This window comes from Tachyglossus aculeatus, chromosome X3, assembly GCF_015852505.1.
Source record: "Tachyglossus aculeatus isolate mTacAcu1 chromosome X3, mTacAcu1.pri, whole genome shotgun sequence".
In the NCBI taxonomy this organism is placed as follows: Eukaryota; Metazoa; Chordata; class Mammalia; order Monotremata; family Tachyglossidae; genus Tachyglossus; species Tachyglossus aculeatus.
In genome coordinates this window covers 12,854,162-12,875,173 of record NC_052099.1, presented here as the reverse complement: position 1 = coordinate 12,875,173, position 21,012 = coordinate 12,854,162, and the positions used below count along the sequence as shown (strand labels likewise).

The following is a 21,012-nucleotide window of genomic DNA, read 5'->3' as shown; positions in this document are numbered from 1 at the left end:
GAGCTTACAGTCTAGAGGAGATTCCATTTCCTAATAAAACATCATTAGGGGATATAACTTTGAAACTGTTTAGGACATCCATATTCATACTCCCAGCGGAGATAGTGTCAGGCACTATTTGGGTTTTTGCCAAAGTGGATTTAAGTGTCCCTACATTTTCAGCTAAATTACGTCAGGCAGTCTTTCCATTCTAGGGCAAAACCAGCAGAATCTGCTGTGACCCCCATTCAGCGCTTTATCAGATGCAATCTGGGACACCTGTCTTTATTTGAATACCCTATGCACCTACGCCTGCTAGCATTTAAATGGAATGATTGTGGTTCTGAGAATGATCGCTCACCTAAAACACCGATCCCCTGTGCACCAATGTGGACTTTAGAAAAGCCACCATAACATTTGTAGGATGGTCTTTTCTTACAAAAATTCCACTACCTACCCAAAAGATATTAAGTATCCTTGCTTTGTTTTCTGCCTCCTAAGCACTTTAGATCATAAGATGGCTGGAGGAGGTAATTTGATCATGGTTATGACAAAGCCTGTCACATTATGTTGTCCTATTTTCTGATGCCACTTAACCCTTGCCCTAATGTGAACACACATTATTCAAGTACTCCTGGAAGCAGGCTATTATTATTATTTTTTTGGTTGTCACCTGAAGGAGGTTGGAATAGAATTTTCCAAATTGCTCAATGTTAACTAGCCGACAGGAATGGATTTGATTTTATCAAATCCTTGATGAGTTAATGAATCTGGCTTCAGTTATTCCCAGACTAGGCCCACAGATGTAGACTATTATGTATCATATGTGTATTTTTTTGTTTCTAGACTAATTTTCTAAAAGCATAAACTCTTTTATTGCTCTCTACCTTGTTCTCCCACTTCAGTAAACCCAAAGAAATTTATCTTGAGATAGTTCCAGTTTGGTCACTGGTGATGATGGCATTTGTTCAGCGCTTACTATGTGCCAAACACTGTTACTGGCATCCATGTTCTATTCAGCCACCAAGAGAAATTTAAAATGCTGTACCTTTCATACTTCAGGCACCTCGAAGCACTTCAGAAACAGCGGAGAAAAAGCAGATACCAGATACCAAGATGCCATCTATATCGAGCTATTATCTCAGGAAGAAAAGTTATCCATATTACTTATTATCCATAAGCACTTTAGCAAATGCAGAAGAAACCGTGTCAACAGTGTCATACCATGTATATCTAGCTATTATCCCAGGCAGGAAAGTTATCCATATTACACATGCTAGGGGTAAAATTTTGAAAAGGGAGCTAAGCCCCCTGACCCTCAAGGAGCTATAACTTGAGACAGAAAATATATACACTACTTTCCAAATTCTGGACAGTGGGTACGTTACTGGAGTTTAAGGTCGAGGGCAAACAGACTTCGCTATGTCCAACTTCAAGGGAGGAGATTGATTTTGTAGACTCTTCTGGCATTTAGAAATGTATATATTATTTTCATACGATGCTGTATATGACATTGCTATATTCCCCTGTGAAGGCAAAAAGAGCAGTCTAAAACGTTATGATCTGATCCTCCCTCCCCATCTGGTGAGGGCACAGATGATGTTCAGAAAGTGCTTACTTCTGTTTAACTTTTTACAAGATAGAAGAGTAATATTCTTACTATCCTCAATTAATGGTATTTACTGAGCTCTTACTATATGCGGAGCACTGTACAAGGCACTTGGAAGAATACAATACAACAAAATTACCAAACATGTCCCCCGCTCATAACGAACTTATTGTCTAGAGGACTGGTATGGTGGTATTTAAATGCTTACCTATGTTTCAAGCACTGTTCTAAGCATTGGGATGGAGACAAGTTAATCAGATTTGGCACAGACCCTGTCCCACATGGGGCTCACGGTCTAAGTAGAAGGGAGAACAGGTATTTTAGGAAAGTAATATTTGGAGAATATTTCAGCCTCCTACAACAGAGTAACATTGTTGTAATAAAGAAATAACCTGCCAGTCATGATTTTGAAAGTGTTTTTCAGAGAGATACTATCCTGGTAACATAGAACTTAAAAAGATGAGATGGCCGGCCTTATTAGTTGCCATTGATTGTCATTTCATCCGTCCTAATAAAGAAAAGGAAAATGCTTAGTTAAGCATGGGAGCTTGTAGCACATATTTAAATGTGGCTCTTTTAAAGGGACACATCCTGTCCTGGGCCTGTGTGAAAAGCAAATGGACATCCAGGCAGCAGATGTGAATGGAGGGCAGACTAAACTTAAATATGTAATTTTTGTTTTTTGAATGGTTTTAAGAGTTTTTTTTGTTTTGTTTTTGTTTTTCTATATGCGAGGCCCAGTTCTAAGCGCTGGGGTAGGTACAAGCTAATTAGGTTGGACACAGTCCGTGTCCCACACGGGGCTCACAGTCTTAATCCCCATTTTACAGGCAAGGTAACTGAGGCACAGAAAAGTTAACTGACTTGCCCAAGGTCACGCAATAGGTTAAAATGTAGAGGTTAAGTCAGAACCCAGGAATTGGTTATGCATCGAAAAGAAGTGGTTTCATTACCTGGAGAGCATCCTCTTGATACATTCAGTTGGTAGTCACCTGATAGTAGCCACTTATCTGCCTAGATCATTATTCAAGTGTCTGTGTGGACACATGAAAGGGTTTGGGTAATTTTTCTCATGTGTTCTCAGGCTCTATGCCCAAACTGGAGAACTGACACTTAAAATTCGGTAAGCCAAGAGAGTTGAGAGAGGGGGAAATGTACACTTAAGAGAAGACTAGAGGAACAATAGAGGGGAGGGAGCAATTTGTGTTTAGATTCTCCCTTTGTGTCTGCTCCATTGAATGCATTTTGCCAGGTCATGAATGTGGGAGAAGGAGATCAGGTGATGAAGATGTCTCCAAGAGAGAGATGGTGGTAAGTGATAGCCGTATCCTGTTGATAAAAGAAAAATAGAGGTTAAACAATGGAGCTGTTTGTCGTCTCACCAAATGTTGAAGCTTGCCAGACTTGTCATGCTCCTCTTTGTTTTACACTGGAGTTATAGTTCATTCGTTTCATTATCCTTTCATTTATTCTGAGCTTTGAAAAGATTTTAGCTAAACCCTTTATTTCATGGTAAGTAGAGCTAGGGAAAAAGGCCATCAAAAAGGAAATCCTGAAACTCACTTTGCACACTTTATTTAATCATTTTATTCCTGATTGCTTCCTGTGTTCTTTGTATTGTAAATTGAAAGGCTTACCACTGTTCTTCTAGAAAACTCATTTTATGGACAGTCACTTAATTGCACCAGAATTTCCAACTAATAATTTGTACTGTAAGAAGTAATAACTCCATTTTAGAATTAAATAATCCACTCTGATTAACTTTAATTATGTGAACTTTTCTATCTATGCTCCCATTATAATTAAAATCTAACTTTTGGAAAAGCATTTATAAAACATCATTAAATTTTTTGTTTTTATAGATCGTATTTGTAAAAAAAAAATACTGTCTAGCCAAAAACCATTACAGTTTCTATGTCATTTGATATTTCTGCATGTGGTGTAGGTGCTCTTTCATATGTATGTTTGTGATATTTGTGGAAATGTTAACCATTGCTGCTATAATCACTTATTGTAATTAACTGAAAAACTATATTAAGAAGCTGTGCTAGTGAACACTTGTATGTATAACTTGATAGTGTTTAATATTTTGAGCCAGATCTTAGTTCCTTCTATAGAAGGAATGTTGTGGTTGATAGGATGTGCCAAACTTAAAATATCCTGTCTCACACAACTGATCACAGGTCAGGTCAGTGTATTTTGATACATTTTCCTCTCCCCTCTTTTGCCTACTCTTCTGTGTCCTTGACACTTAGAAAAGGCCACAGAGAATCTTCTCATCATTTCTAGGCATTTTCTGTGTAATCTTGTTTTCTAATTTTTGAGCACCTTAAGCAGAATGTGTTTAAGCAATATTCCCTGACCTGGATTTTTGAAACCAGTTGAAAGAGGACTGTGAAGGTCGAACTTGCTTGTTACTGGGTTCCATTGGTTTATTATTGATGTTTAAGTTAAATAGAAGCATTTAGAGGATTTTTATTTAATTGCAAAATATTTAGGGATTTATTTTTAAAAGATTGTTGAAAATATAAGTACTGTCGAACTGAACATGATAGTTGTGTTTTTATTCAGCTGTGTCGGGGCCTGTTTTAAGTCATATCTTCTTTACTTCTGGTCTTTCCAGAACATCCTTTCTGATTCCCTTCCATTTCAGATTCAATTACACTTTTGTTCTTTAAGTAGTTCCATAGGAATTCTGAACAACTGTTGAGTGGGGGGGCAGTTTTTGTGGATTGATTCTGCTCCATTTAGATATGATTGTGAATGGAATGAAAGCCCAATTACTCCTAATTTATCTCTCTTTCAAATGGAAAAATCATCAGCAATCAAATCCATTTGTCAGGCAGAAGTGCTGAAGAATGGGCGGAGCTGATTCCTGAATAGATTGTAAAAAGATTTTTAAACCAAAAGAATAAGGCGCAAGAAAAGGATCCCTGTTATGCATATTCAGGGGGTTGGTAATTTCAGTGTTTTTCACAAAAGGTGTAAGTAACCTCATGAAATTTATAGTGGCTCAGATATTGAAGACGTTTTGTTGTGTGTCTGCCAGCTTCAGTAATTGGTTCCCCCACTTCGTGTTTAGAGATTTTACTGCCAAAAATGAATTATTGTAGTTCCTAGTAGATTAAAGCCAGCTTTATATGTCATTCTCTTCTCACCACCTCCTTACCCAAAAGCAAGGGATACACCTCTATTGTAAGCTTTTTCTCCTGAGTATGTTGCAAATCTAAGTACAGTGAAAACATTTTTACTGTGGTATTAATCCTTTTATGTTCTGAGACAGCCACCTTCCCCCTTGTGCACTCCTGTTAAATTAAGTCAATTAGCTTCCTCTATTTTTTTTAAAAATGCATCTCTTGTCCAGGAGTTTCATGCAGGAGGAAGGCAGGGACTTCTTAAATATTCCATAGGTGGAGGAAGAGACTGGGAAAGAGTTATGTTCTCTGCAGCAGCAGCTGTAGGCCCTCTCTTGACTTACTCTTTCCCTATTGGGAACTGTTCTTTCTGGTTCATCTTTGGAAGTCACAGAGAGGCGAGGGAATAGAAGAGGGAATAGAAGAGGCAATATGTCGGCCTATGGTGGCAGGAGGGAGGAGAAGTGGAAAGAAATGGGGAGTGCGGTGTGGCCCAGGCTACAAGGAGATCTGTGGGCAGTGTGGGTTTTTTGTGGAGTGGGTTTTACCTATTTTTAAAAACAAAAGGGAAATAGAAATTGGGGTCATAAGGACTAAAACACCAAATATCCCCCCACCACCACCATTTGTAGAGAGAATGTTAGTATCTTTTTTATTGCTCCACATATTTTTTTTTAACCCAGAGGTCTTCTAACCCTGCTCAATTTTGTTTTGTAATAATAATTTAAAAACCCATTAAACATTTCCATATCACAATCCTGTTTTTTTCTCCCTGATTTCCAGTCAGGGCTTTGTTCCTCATTGCTGAAGCTGGACACATATTTGCCAAATCGGTCCCATGGGAAGGAATATCATTTATGTCGTGCATTGTAATCTGAAAGGGCGGTCATGATTCTGCTGGCCTGAAACCCAGTGGAAATGAACTGCAATCTTTCCGAGTGGAGTAGGGTCTGTATGTTTGTCCCTGAGACACGGACATTAACTTAAATGTAGAATTCTAACATCCTGCTTTCTGTGAGGGCTTCCATTTTTTTCTTGTCTGGAGTCAGAATTATGCCTCTGGGGCCCTTTGCCATTCCCTCATGATCTTTTAACACTGGGGATACCTGTATCAACTCAAAAACAATTTAAGAACAAGAGTCTGATTAAACATAACATCATTTTCCATACACATTTGGCAATTCATAAAAATCACTTTATGAAATAGCAATAACCTTTCTACACTTTAAAAATATGTTACTTCTCACTGAGGGTGCATTTACCTTTCTCTCTGGGAAACCATGGTCAATTTTTCTCCATTTTTGTACCATCTAATTTTAAATGATTGGATCGAAATAAACACCTTATATTGTTTATGTCTGTTTCACTGTGATTTATTTAGCAACTCTGAATATGCTGCTATAATTTGTGGAAGAACCGTGAGAAAAACTAAATTGAGGCTGAGGAAAAAGTGAAAGCAAGCTTTTAATATGACAAACTTTGTAACCGTGTTGACTTTTTTATTTATTTACTCCTGTCATTTGATTTTAAAAAATCATTTGATTAACAAAATATTGGTGATGTTAAGTATATAGCCTGAGCCTTGTTTTCCTGTTGGTTGATTTTTGCATCGCTCAGGTGTTCTATTTGAGCTCACTGTTCATTTCCTCATTTCCGTGTGTGTATTTGTGTTTTAATTAAAAGTCTGGTTTTGCTGTGCAACTGTTTAATTTCATTGTATGTATACTGTTTGTTGGCTACTAAAGTAGTGTGAGTTTTCAATAGTTTTTAAATGTTTGTATTGGCATGGCCTTCACCTTATAGAAGAACTAAGAAAATCATTTCCAAATGAATCAGCTGATAGTCATTGTCTCTGTGATGAGTGCATGTTTTCTTCACAGTACTTTGTCTGTACTTGAGTATATAATGGCCAATCCTCATTTATTTAATAAATGGTTTTCTGCAAAGTCGACTGATTTTTCTAATCACGGCTAAATAATTTGGAAGCGCACTATGGAAGGGAACTCTCTGTATAGTCAAGTCTTCAGAGCATTGCTTCTCTGCACTGGTTTGCAGTGTCTGTGAGTTCAGAAATAAACCCCTCAAGTTGGGGGGGCTTCTTGACTGGCTCTGTGCCGCTGCGGTGGATCATTGCTGCCACAGATGGGATGGGGATTCCCCGCTACCAGATTTCCCCTAAATGAGTTGGCGGCCTTGCTGCTCCCGACTGTGAGCCTGCTGTTGGGTATGGACCGTCTCTATATGTTGCCAACTTGTACTTCCCAAGCGCTTAGTACAGTGCTTTGCACACAGTAAGCGCTCAGTAAATACGATTGAATGAATTTGGCACAAAGTCTTACAAGAGTTTTGTCTCTAATCACTGAATATGTTGGGGGAGGCCAAAGTAGGAGAAAGGGTGAGGACGTGTATATATATGATGATAATAATTATGGTACTTATGTGCTTACTATGTGCCAAGCACTATTCTAACCCTGGGGTAAATACAAGGTAATCAGATTGGACACAGTCCCTGTCCCACATGGGCTCACACTCTTAATCCCCATTTTTTACAGACAATAACCCCGAAAGAATCCACCACCTGCACCCTCTCATGAATAGAGTTCCATTTTAACAGAAAAAGAAGGAAGAAGGGACAAAAGGTTAATGTGAGCTTTTTAGACTTGGTAAACCAAAGTATGTCAATCTTGTGTCCTCTTTTGCTCCTTAATCTTTTTGCAGCCAATATTCCACTACTACTCACTTGTTTAATGGAAGCAATATTTTTCCCACATTGAGAATGTACCAGTTTTAGGGCTGAGCTTTAAAAGAGGTTTTTAATTGCCTTGCACTAGCAGATTTAGGAATGACAACTTTTTTGCGGGGGGCGGAATGGAGTTTCAAAATAATTATACAGAATTTCAGTCAAGAATCAAAACTACTTATCATTAGGCCAGAGAGAAACATCAGCTTGATTATTCTCTCTGTATAGGGGAATACACTTTTCCCAGTTGCCAACCTTAGACGCTCTATAGGGAAGCAGTGTGGCCTAGTGGAGTCAGAGAACCTAAATTCTAATCCTGGCTCTGCCGTGTACCTGCTGTGTGACCTTGGGTAAGTCACTTAACTTCTCTGTGCCTCATCTTTCTCATTTGCAAAATGGGGATTAAGGCTGGGAGATTGTGAGCCCTGTCTCCATGACCCACATTATCTGATTATCTGGTGATCTTAGATCTACAACGTTTAGTACAGTGCTTGGCTCATAGTAAGCACTTAACAAATACATTTAAAAAATACCTATTCTCCCTTCTACTAGACTGTGACCTCCATGTGGGACCTCATTATCTCATATCTACCCCAGCACTTAGTACAGTTCTTTGCACATAGTAAGCACTTAACAAATACCACACTTATATTACATATTTGGGCTTTCCCTATGATTTATGTGAAATGGGAGAAGGGATTTGGGATTATGCCATTCAGAACATGGGTATAGTGTACTTTTTGATTCCCCCCCCCCCCCCCTCCTGCTGCAAAACAAAGTGTATTGGTGTAAAAACATCAGAGCATGTGATGCTTTCTCCACAGAAATGGTGAATTATTTGCTAAAAACCCAATATCTTTGGCAAATAACCCAGTGTGTCTATATAGAAAGCTTTGGGTTTTTCTCTGGTCTTTGCAAATAGTAGATTTCACTGTGCTTATGTAGAAATGGCCACAGGGTACTGTGTATTTTATTGAATAGAAAATAATTTCTGCCTTCAAGTGGGTTTCTGGAACAAGTCAGTATTTCTAATTAAGATATGTCAAAGAGTTGATTTGATTGACAATGAAAGGCAACACAGAGTGAGATTTAAGCATAGAGCTTGACTTTTAGCCTATTTTTTTCATCTATCACAATAAGGTATTTGGCCCCAAACTGAAGTCAATGCAATTGAGTGTAATCTGTTAGGCATCTTGTTTTCTTTTCCAAGTCATTGGTTCTCTTGCATGTAAAGGAGCTGTCTATCTCTACAGTCCTTGTAAATATTTTCTTTCTCCTCCTGTCAATTGTCTGTTCCCACTTCCCATTCTATCACCCTCTATTGATAGAAGTGGAGAGGTAAAATACCACATCACTAGTACTCTCAGGAGAATGTGACATTTAGATTTATGCCTACACTGGAAAATGATCCCAAATAAAATGGTTGGTTTTTTTTTTTACAAACAAATGAATCACTTTTGTATACCCTAAAAGACCAAGCAGAAAATTCAGAAACAAATATTTTTTTTTCTTACTAGCATTTTCAAACGGAAATCTTTGTTACTAATATTGCAGCAAAACTAACATTGGCTAGAATAATAATAATAATAATATTAATGGTATTTGTCAAGCGCTTACTGTGTGCCAAGCACTGTTCTAAACCCTGGAGTAGATACAAGGTAATCAGGTTGTTCCACGTGGGACTCTCAGTCTTAATCCCCATTTTACAGATGAGGTAACTGAGGAGTGAAATGACTTGCCCAAAGTCACACAGCTGATAAGTAGCAGATTTGGGATTAGAACCAATGACCTCTGATTCCCAAGCCCGTGCATATAGCAGAAGTTCTAGACATCCAGAAAGTCAGGTCTACTGCTTCTTATATGTCTCTCTTCCTCCCCTGCCCACCCTCACCCCATCAAACCATCATCTCTTCTCCACAAGATTTCCTTTTGACGGGTAGTCCATGAGAAGTTTTGAGAGAAGTGCACTAGAGGATGGCTAAGTGGAGATCTTTTCCAAAATGTTTACCGTGAGCGATCTTTGAAAAACAAATTGAAGAGCTGTGATGTTTCTTGAAATAACTGACGCGAGTTCTTTACTTGCCAGCACAAAATCAAAGGGCGTTTTGGTAATATTCTGGTTAACTCGATCAGAGTGGGCAGCCAATCCAAAAATTCATGTCTCAAAGTAGATTTTTTTTTCCAAACAATTCATTCATTATTCATTAATCGTATTTATTGAACGCTTACTGTGTGCAGAGCACTGTACTAAGCGCTTGGGAAGTACAAATTGGCAACATATAGAGAAAGTCCCTACCCAACAGTGAGCTCATAGTCTAAAAGGGGGAGACAGAGAACAAAACCAAACATACTAACAAAATAAAATAAATAGAATAGATATGTACAAGTAAAATATGGTTTGTTGGACTACACAGCCGAAGTCATAAAGGTAATGGTCAACTACCTCTTCAACTTTGTGCTGGGTAGGCCTAATTACTGCCTTAGAGAGCCGGATTCCTCTATAATGAGAGTTTAAACGGTAATACCAAGACATCCCTGTCATAATGGTGTATTTTAATATGCAAAAATGCATGAAAATTCCCTTTCCTATATCAGATGGATAAGATTTGTGAGAAAGTTACAATAAATAGAATGAAGAGGTTATACTGAAGAGGCATTTTTCTGGTTTTTCTTTTTTTGGAGCAGCATTTTTTGAATGTTCTGTAATCTGCTTTATTGGCATTTTCTTAATAGGTTCAGTTAATGCTCTAATCATGTAAATATTATTTTATGCTGTAAGAAAATGTGGAATGCTATATAGTTAAAATGTGAAAATATGTAGCCACAGTAATAGAGATCATCTTATTTAATGATGAATAATACAATAATCAAGGTATCTTCTCATAAAGTAGCAGGTAGAAACATTCAAGTGGAATAGCTGTTTTGCAGGTTCAGTTCCTTGGTTTATAAAGCTGCTGTCATTTTGTGTGCTTTAATTGAAGTGATTTGAGTGCATTTGATGAGACCTATCAAGCAACAACCCCACAACTTGTTCATTAATAATTCAATAGGTATTGCAGTTATATGAGTTGATTATCTTTTTCAGCTCTAATTTGAGTACTGAAACCTAAATATACCCAAACTGATGCTCATTATGTCGTTCCAAACCCTGTTTTCTCTATTCATAAATAAGGCAAAATGTGCTCCATTTTTTATGAGTAGTCAAGGTAGTTTTCACTTTCAGCATATGACATAACCAGGCACAAAAATGGAAGTTACTCAGAACTGTGCGGAGCCAAAATAGACACTTCGGATGTTTGAGACACTAGGACTTGGAAAAGCAATTCAGTGTAGTAAAGTGCTGCTTAAGGAGATTTGCGACTGAATCCTTATCACAGAATCTTGAATGTGCAGCATGGATTCGGTTTGAATCTTCTTTCACCCCTTTTGTTTGCTGTTCCATACTTACAAAGAATTTCCCATTTTCAAGGTGCAACTTCACTTGAAGAACAGCCCCATATTGTTGAGGAAAAATGGGTCGCAGTGTGTAGTAAATGTGAAGTTAGCTGATGAAGGCATTCAGAAAGGCCTCCAGGTTTTTTTTTTTAATTGCCTGAACTACAGAGTTATGCGGTGTTCTTTTTAAGGGGAACCAATTTTGGTTATTTTTATGTTATTTTAAAATCAAAGTCATTTTAGGTTAGTGTGTATTCTACCACCTCTGTAAGATACCTGCACACGCAGACACACACACACCCACACACACACACACACTTTCATTCAATAGTATTTATTGAGCGCTTCCTATTTGCAGAGCACTGTACTAAGTGCTTGGGAGAGTACAAAATAACAATAAACAGAGACATTCCCTGCCCACAACAAGCGTACAGTCTACACCCCTTTATATGTGCTTCGTATCTGCTGATGATGAGAACTTATGCATGCATATGTGTGGCTAAAAGACCTGTGTGTGATCAATACCCTTTTCCACCCAGTGCACTTAAAGACTGTCCTTTGTTCTGCTGATTTGTCCCTTGAAAGAACTGTTTTTCAATCTACCTCTGGTTTTCCCTCTAGTTTAAGTCTCTCCTTTGGGAAAGTAAGCTTTCTCCCAACTGACCCTCCAAGGCTGGTCTGACTGCTGCAGTTGTTTCAATCAATCAGTCAATCAATCAGTGGTACTTACTGAGCATTGACTGTGTGCAGGGCGAAGTACAAAATGCTCGTGTGGCCTAATGGGTCAAGCCTGGGCCTGGGAATCAGAAAGACCTGGGTTCTAATTCCGGCTCCGCCACTTGTCTGCTGTGTGGCCTTGGGCAAGTTGCTTCATTTCTCTGTGCTGAGTTCCCTCATCTGTAAAATGGGGATTGAGACAGTGAGCCCCATGTGGGACATGGACTGTGTCACCCTGATTACCTTGCATTTACCCCAGTGCTTAGAAAAGTGTCTGGCACTTAGTAAGCACTTCACAATTACCATAAATATATATTAGATTATATATGGCATTACAGTGTATATTTTAATCTATATATTAGAGTTGGTTGGAAAAAGTAGAGTATGAGGCTATGCATATAAATGCTATGGGACTGGGATAAATATCAAAATTGATATAAATACTCAAGGGGGACGCACACAGTCAAGTGTATAAAAAAGAGTCCACTGCTGTCCAGGGATGGAAGTGAAGTGCAGTGGTCAGGTCCAGGGCACCAGTAAAATAATAAGTACTGGTGTGCCCATGCCGGTTTGATTTCAAAGCAGATGCTTTGTAATTTTTGGCACTTTTTGGCCGGCAGGACGGGTCTCCCGGTGCAGCCGGGAAGCTTGCCGTGTTCCCGCCTTCCTTAGTAGAGAGCGCTTGATATAGTGCTCTGCACGTGTAACTGCTCAGTAAATACAACTGATCGATCAATTGACTGATTTCCTTACCAGGCTGCATGGTGAGCAGACCAGTTCTCGCCGCTGCCGCGGCAAATCCCTCGTGTCTCCCCCAAACTCACTCCCACCCCACACACCGACCCAATAGTCTCAACAGAACACCTGGAAATTTAAAGGAGCTGCCGCTACAGTAGTGACAGTGCTCCTCCTTACAGTTTGAGTCTATTTTTGCCTTCATCCTGCTGCTATTTCATGTCGTTTGAGTCCGTACTCCGCTACATTTGTAAAATACCTGTTAAAGCTGGCTGATGGGTTTATACCACATAGAGTTCTGGGAAATAATCGGATAAGTCTTGTTGGAAGAGGTGGGATAATAATGATAATAATAATGATGGTATTTGTTATACGCTTACTATGTGCCAAATACTGGGGATGTTAGGAGGGCTTTGAATGCTAGGAGAGCTGTGGTCTGGTCTCTCTGATGTGGGGCGAGAGGGAGTTCCAAGCCAGGGAACGGCGTGAATGAGGGGATAGAGGTGGAAGAGTTAAAAACAAAGTCCAGTTAAGGTCAGCTTGGGAGGAATGGAGAGGGTGGGAGTTGAGGAATAGCAGAGGAAAAGGGCAGAAAGGTAAGGGGGTGGGGGCAGATGAGTTGGTGGAAAAACTTGAAGCCAAGTGGGAGGAGTTTTTGTTTTGATGCAGGGGGACACGGGCATCAGTGGAGGGTTGGGGAGAGAGGAAAGGTGTCCGCCAGTTGAGGGCTTTAAGGAGCGGAGAGATGTAGGCTAAGCTACACTTCAAGAAGATGATCTATGGAGCAGCATGTATTAGAGATTGGAGGCAGGGAGATCAGTGAGCCCATTGTTGGGTAGGGATTGTCTCCATCTGTTGCTGAATTATACTTTCCAAGCGCTTAGTACAGTGCTCTGTACACAGTAAGTGCTCAATAAGTACGATTGAATGAAGGAATGAATGAATCAGTGAGAGGAAGCAGCATGGTGTAGTGGCTAGAGCACGGGCCTAGGAGTCCGAAGGTTGTAGGTTCTAATCCTGGCTCTGCCAGTTGTCTGCTGTGTGACTTTGGGCAAGTCACTTCACTTCTCTGTGCCTCAGTAACGTCATCTGTAAAATGAGGATTGAGAGTGTGAGCCCCATGTGGGACAGGGACTGTGTCCAACCCGCATTGCTTGTATCCATCCCAGCACTTAGTACAGTGCCTGGCTCACAGTAAGCGCTTAACAAATAGCACAATTATTATCCCCAGCGCTTAGTACAGTACCTGGCACATAGTAAGCACTTAACAAATATCACAATTATCCCCAGTGCGTAGTACAGTGCCTGGCACATAGTAAGTGCTTAATTAATATCCCTATTATTATTATTATCCTAGTCTAGTCACAATCTGCTCAGAATAAATAATAAATAATTATTTCATTCATTAAGCACTTACTCTGTGTCAAGCACTGTTCTGAGTGCTAATCATGTTGGACACAGTCCCTGTTGCACATGGGGCTCACAGTCTCGGTAGGAGGGAGAAAAGTCATTGAATCCCCACTTTACAGTTGAGGAAACTGAGGCACAGAAAACTTAAGTGACATGCCAAAAGTCACCTAGTAGGCACGGGGCGGAGTCAGGATTAGAACACAGGTCCTCTGACTTCCGGATCTGTGCTCTTTCCATTAGACCGCACAGCTTCCCAGAACCAGGGCAGATGAAGAAGAAGGGACAGACCCAAGAGATATTGTGTAGGAAGAACAGACGGGATATGGCAGGAGATTGAATGGGAGAGTTGAAAGACAGCGATTAATTGGAGTCAAAGATATCACTAAGGTTACAAGCTGCTGGAACTGGGAGGGAAGTGGTGCTATCAACTGAAATGGAAAAGTTAGGAGGAGTGGTTTTAGGGGGGAGAGATAAGGTGTTGTTTTAGACATAAGATTTATGTCTAAATTGACGGTCTGTATTGAACTCTTACTGTGTGTGGAGCATGTTGAGTTTCAGGGGCTAGTGTAATAACCAAATAAAGATGTCTGGGATACAAGAGGGATTGTTGGACAGATGGGAGGTCAGGGCTAGAGAGAGAGATTTGGGAGTCATCCACGTAGAAATGGTAGGAAAAGCAATTTTATCAGCTCACACTGTCCCTGTCCCATATGGGGCATACAGTCTAAGAAGGAGGTAAAACAGGTTTAGAACCCCCACTTCACAGATGAGGAAACTGAGGTCCAGAGAAGTTAAGTGCCTTGTCCAAGGTTTCACTGCAGGCAAGTGGCAGAGGCAGGATGAGAATCAATCAGCCTATCAATGGTATTTATTGAGCATTTACTGTGTGCAGAGAACTGTACTAAGCACTTAGGGAAGTACAATACAATAGAGTTACTAGACACGTTCCCTGCCCATAAGAAGCTTATACTTTTGAGGCCAAGGTCCCCTGACTTCCAAGCCTGTGCTCTTTCTACCAGGCCACACTGATGAACTCCCTATGAGAGTGAATATTGAATGAGAAGAGTTGAGGTTCCAGGACAGAGCCTTGTGGGATGCCCGCATTAAAAGGAGGAGCAAGTGAATGAAATTGAATGGTTGAACAGGTAGGAGGAGAACCAGATTAGTACAGTGTAACAAAACTAAGGCCTAATAAAGTTATGAGAAAGAAGGCAGAATTGATCCATGGTGTCAAAAGCAGCTGAGAAGTCACCAAGGATGAGGACAGAGCATAGTCCTTTGGACTTGGCTACAAAGACATCATTGATGACCTTTTTTTTTTTAACGGTATTTGTTAAGCACTTACTATGTGCCAGGCTCTGCACTAGGCACTGGGGTAGCTATAAGCAAATCAGGTTGGGCACAGTGCATGTCCCGCATGGGGATCCCAGTCTTAATCCCCATTTGACAGACGAGGCAACTGAGGCACAGAAAAGTTAAGTGATATGCCCAAGGTCACACAGCAGACAAGAGCCAGAGCCAGAATTACCAGATCCTTCTGATTCCCAGTGGATAGAGTGGTCACTCTATCCACTAGGCCACACTTCTTTGCAAGATTCATCTTGCACTGATATATGTAACTGTCCAGATCACCATCCTGAGGGAAGTTGGAGATAGGGAACTATTTGAGGGCAACTCTCTAACATTTGGAGGAATCAGCACCTCTGTTGAAAGCACCTTTCCCACATCCATCCTTTCACCCCCTACTCAGGCTTTTTTAAAAAAAGTGTGTTCTAATAGTTTATATAAATGTCTGCCTCCACCTCTAGACTTTAAGGTCTTTATGGGCAGGGATCTTGTCTACCAACTCTTTTGTATAGTACAGTGCTCTGCAAACAGTAAATGCTCCGTAAATACCAGTGATTAGTGGATTGATTAATATTCTCAACAAAGGATGATTGGTTTTTGTTCATGTATTCCTCTCAAATAAGAAAAGAGAAGGGTTGATGATAGTTGTATTTTGTAGTGGTTTCAGGAAACCTCAGAAAGCCTTGTCATTGTAACCAAGGATGTCGAAAGCACATTGTCAGAATTTTAAGTATTGCCAGAAAAAATATATGGACTTGATGTTATTGATATGAAATCTTAAGCCTTTTAATTTTTGCTTCTTTCCCCCAAATAAGAGCTCTTTGAAGACTAAAATGAACTAGTTACATAAAAACATAATTCCACTCAACTGCTCTAAAGAGCATTTGGACTGAACTCTCCCAACTGTTTGAAATTATAAAGGTCATGATGGATATATTTGATTGTTTTCCAGATTACGAAAGATGAACACTGCCAGTACTTTAGAAAAATGTCAGGATTTTTTTTCATGGTCACAAGTGGGGAAAACCTCAGTTTTATTTTTCAACCAACAGTTCATTCCTTTTAGAACTCTTCCTAAAAAACATTCAGTCCATATCTCCCCACTGCTCAACAACCTCCACTGGGTGCCCAGCCACGTCTGTATCAAACAAAAAACTCCGTACCCTTCCCCTCCATCACCTCACCCTTACCTCATTGATCTCCTTGTACAGTCTTCTAGACTGTGAGCCGACTGTTGGGTAGGGACCATCTCTATATGTTGCCAACTTGTACTTCCCAAGCGCTTAGTTCAGTGCTCTGCACACAATAAGCGCTCAATAAATACGATTGAATGAATGAATGAATGAATGAACCCGGCAAGCTCACTTTGCTCCTCTAATGCCAACCTACTCACTGAACCTCAATCTTACGTATCTCGCCCCTAACCCCTTGCCATGTGTTGCTGTGTTTTCTGTTGTGCTTTCCCAAACACCTCTTATCACCCAAAGATTAGAGTCCCCAAAGACCCACCTATCCCCAAGCACTGAGTGTATCACATTCAGTGAGCCCTGAAAAAATACCATTACTACTACTAGTAAATATCATGTCGAAAAATGCAGTGAGTACTTAGTGGCTAAATTTCTACTGTCAAAGTGAAATGGGGCTGCACCAATCAGCAGAATAATTTAAATAAGCAAAAACCTCCACTTTTGCTCAATTTCTCACATATTTCAGGCAAATGTGGGTTTTTCCCCTCCTAAATGATGGCATTTGGATTATTTCCTTATAATGCCATTTTAATTGAGTTGGGGAGATGATTATTATTGGGATCATCTTTGTATTTGATAAGTGGTCATTCTGTGGTAAGCACTGTTGTAAGCACTGGGGTAGATACAAGTTAATCAGGTTGGACACAGTCCCTGTCCCACATGGGGCTCACACTTTTAATCCCCATTTTTACAGATGAGGTAACCAAGGCCCAGAGAAGTGAAGTGACTTGCCCAAGGTCACACAGCAGACATGCGGCAGAGCCAGGGTTTGAACCCCGGTCCTGCTGACTCCTAGGCCACGTTATCCACTAAGCCACGTTGCTCCTCACCCCTTCAGACATACTCTTATGCACATGCTGTACAAAACAAGAGTATACAGAAGAGGAAGTGTGGGTGTCCTCTTTTTAATTTTTGGGGGGGACGACTTTTTATTTTCCCTTGATCTGTGGAAGGATTTGCCCCATTTTTTTCCCATTCATCTCTCCTTCCAGAGAAATTACTTCACTGGATCTACCCCAGCACTTAGAACAGTGCTTGACCCATAATAAGCGCTTAACAAATACCATCATTATATACATATTCATATGCATATAAGACACAGTGAAGTAATTTCACTGGGAGGAGAGAGGAATGGAAAAAAAAATGGGGCAAATTCTTCCGCAGATCAAGGGAAAATGACTTCCTCTCCAAAGCTGCCTCAGGGTGACCTTTTGATTCTAAACTGAAAACACTGGGGTTCTTTTATGTTTTAGTCTTCTACGTGTATATTTAATAGAACTTTCATGTTTCAAATTACTCAGCTTTCAAAGTTCAGGGATCAGTTAAATGATTCCAAAATGTAATTATCTGCACAAATGGGGAATGCTAAATAATGTTTGAACTCTTGTTGTTTTCATTTCTAGCATATTCAACTAAACTCAACAAATTTCCTGTTTTTAATTTTAATGATGACCTGAAAGATCTGTGCATCAGTGCTGTGAGTCCAAACACCACTAAGGCTACTTTATATGCCCTTAATGTGTGGAGATATTGGTGCATGACTAAAGGACTTAAAGACTACATGGATATTACCAAGGTAAGGTGATGTTTCACATGTTCACCCATAGACATTGGTATTTTGTATGTGTTATATGTTTGGAAGTATTTTGCTGCATGCATTTTGTTTTAACTTCAGTGTATTTGTTTCCTCGATTTTAAGATTTGTTTTGTCTCTGGAAAATCCATGGAATCCTCAAACTGAAGTAAGAGGTGGCCAATTGTTTTAGGCAGTGGCAGAATAGGTGATTCCCACCTCATTTATTCTGATCAAAGCTGGACACCAAACCAAACGTTTCTGTGAGTCCAGAGTGTGGCACGTACCCAGAAAACACAACTAGATTATGGTAAACCAATTGGAATGGTAGTTAAACTCCTTTCCAAATCATTGAGTTGGCCCTGGTATGACATCCCTTAGTGAATGGGGGGGCTTTCCCCGGCAAGTAGAAATAGAAATATTGCCTGGAACAAGCAAACCTGGAGCCACCAAGCTGACCCTCATGTGAATGAACTATTTATGCTCAAAATGGAAAAAAATATATATGGATATGGTATTGAAGAAACATAATATCAGAAGGAACAATGTTGGCCTAGTGGAAAGAGCACACATCTGGGAGTCATTCATTCATTCATTCATTCAATCGTATTTATTGAGCACTTACTGTGTGCAGAGCACCGTACTAAGCGCTTGGGAAGTACAAGTCGGCAACATATAGAGGCGGTCCCTACCCAATAATGGGCTCACAGTCTAGAAGGGGGAGACAGACAAAAAAACATGTAGACAGGTGTCAAAATCGTCAGAACAAGCAGTGCTTATCCTGGCTCTGCTGTGTCACCTTGGGCAACTCACTTCACTTCTCTGGGCCTCAGTTCCCTCATATGCAAAATAATAATTTTAATTTTGGTATTTAAGTGCTTACTATGTGCTGAGCACTGTTCTAAGCGCTGGGGGACATACAAGGTAACCAGGTTGTTCCACATCAGTCTTAATCCCCATTTCCAGAAGAGGTAACTGAGGCACAGAGAAGTGAAGTGACTTGCCCAAAGTCACATAGCTGACAAGTGGCGGAGGTGGGATTAGAACCCATGACCTCTGACTCCTAAGCCCGAGCTCTTTCCACTAAGCCACGCTGCTTGCTTTAATACATGTTTTCCCTCCTATTTAGACCCTGAGCTGCATGTGGGACCTGATTATCTTGTTTCTACCTCAGCTGTTAGCACAGGGCTTGGCACATTAACAAATCCCATGAATATTTTTATTTTTCTTCAGCTCTTCCAGCTAAATTATTACCACATTTGGCAGACCATGACATTTACCCAAGGAAAATCTTGCCATGGAAATTCGGTCACACTATGCAATGCCTGCACGGTGGAAAATTAGGCTCCATTATGGTAGAGGGCCCGAGCGCCGATGATGAAGAGTAATAGCAAGGCAGTATGAGCATTTTGTAAATGTCAGCAGAATCCTTAATACAAAATAGACATTAGCATTCCAAAGGGAGAGTTCACATTTAGACCTGTAAAACATTTCCACCGAACAGTATGTAGGGAAGAACAGTTTTGGTCCCATTTTAAGCTTTTGAAAAGTTCCATTTTCAAATCAGATTTGAACCAGCTATTGTATCCATACTGTGCAGGACGTGTTTTGAAGATGAAACTAAGAAAACCCTGAAACAAAAGTGTTCATGCTGGGTATTTATTGAGCATCTACTGCATGCAAAGCATAGTATTAAGCACTTGGAAGAATACAGTAGAATTAGGAGGCCTGTTCTCTGCCCTCAATGAGCTTATATTCATAATAATAATAGTGGTATTTGTTAAGTGATTATTAAGTGCCAGGCACTGTATTAAAGCACTGAGGTAGATACAGGGTAACTGGGTTGAACACAGTCCCTGTCCCACATAGGTCTCACAGTCTTAATCCCCATAACAGATGAGGTAACTGAGGCACAGAAAAGTTAAGTGACTTGCCCAGGGTCACACAGCAGACCAGTGGTGGAACTGAGATTAGAACCCCGGTCCTTCTAACTCCCAAGCCCTGCTCTAGCAAAGCATATAATCACATTTGGTTCATAGAGACAGTGAAGTGGTCAAATAAATGTCCTTAATGCTAGAGGATTCCCTGAATGTATTAATTTTCAGTTTGAATCAGTCAATCCATCAATGGTATTTATTGAGTGCTTACTGTGTGCAGAGCACTGTACTAAGTGCTTCGGAAAGTACCATATAACAGAGTTGGTAGGAATATTCCCAGCCCGCAGTGAGCTTTTAAGGAATCTTTAGGTTGTACTCTCCTTACATTATTGCAGGCACTTTTGATAACTAGCTTAGTACTTTAACAGTTTTGTAGCCATTATAAATGTATTTCAGTGGAAAGAAAGCATTAGGAGTTTCTGGAACTTGGCCTCAACAAGATGCAATTAATAAGGAATATTATTGTGAATGTATTTGCAATTTCTTACAATGTGACCATAGTTGATCTCAGCTAAAACAAGAAATTGGGGTCCTTATTCACTTTGCTGCCCTTTTCCAAATTAGCCACTGAAACATTCCTTGTGCCCCTCCCTTTCTATTTTAAACCAGCGTTAAATTCCCCTCATACCACTATACAACATCATAGACTTCATCTTCCTCATCCTCTGGATTATAGACTTGTGTTCTATTTTCAGTGTGTTCTGGTGTCTGTTGTACAAGCAGAGTGTCACTATTCTCCGGCTATTTAACAGCGGCAATACATCTCTCACAACAAATCCAACCCCTTCCATCCTGGCTCTGTTGTTCTATGACAGGGTTCGGCAGTCTTTATTGGCAAAAGGGTCAAATGAAATGAAATCTTGGAGAGGTTGATGAGCAGATAACCGAACTAATTATGGCCCTCCATGAGATACGTGACATCGTTGGTGGGGTGGGGGGGAGGGGGGCCTAGTAGGGAAGGAGGAGTAAAGGGAAAGGGAAGAGGGGTAGAGGAAAGTGGGAGGAAGGAAGGATGGCAGAGGAGAGAGAAAGTCAGCAATAGGTAGACTCCCGAAGCTCTTGTCAGCAACGTCAGCTTGTCAGTTGAGGCAGAATGCCTGGGGCGTCCTGCTGGGTGCCAACTCCCAGAAGGCCATGGGCCATCATCCT

At 40.3% G+C, this 21,012-nt stretch overlaps 1 protein-coding gene across 1 annotated transcript in view; it reads left to right on the top strand.

The window, feature by feature from the left end:
- The window catches only part of KIAA1958 (KIAA1958 ortholog), a 116,580-nt gene that overhangs the window by 88,464 nt on the left and 7,104 nt on the right, over positions 1-21,012 (top strand). The window contains exon 5 of the mRNA XM_038770326.1: positions 17,757-17,929. Within this exon, the coding sequence (XP_038626254.1) occupies positions 17,757-17,929 (173 nt within the window). The remainder of the gene's footprint in view (positions 1-17,756; positions 17,930-21,012) is intronic.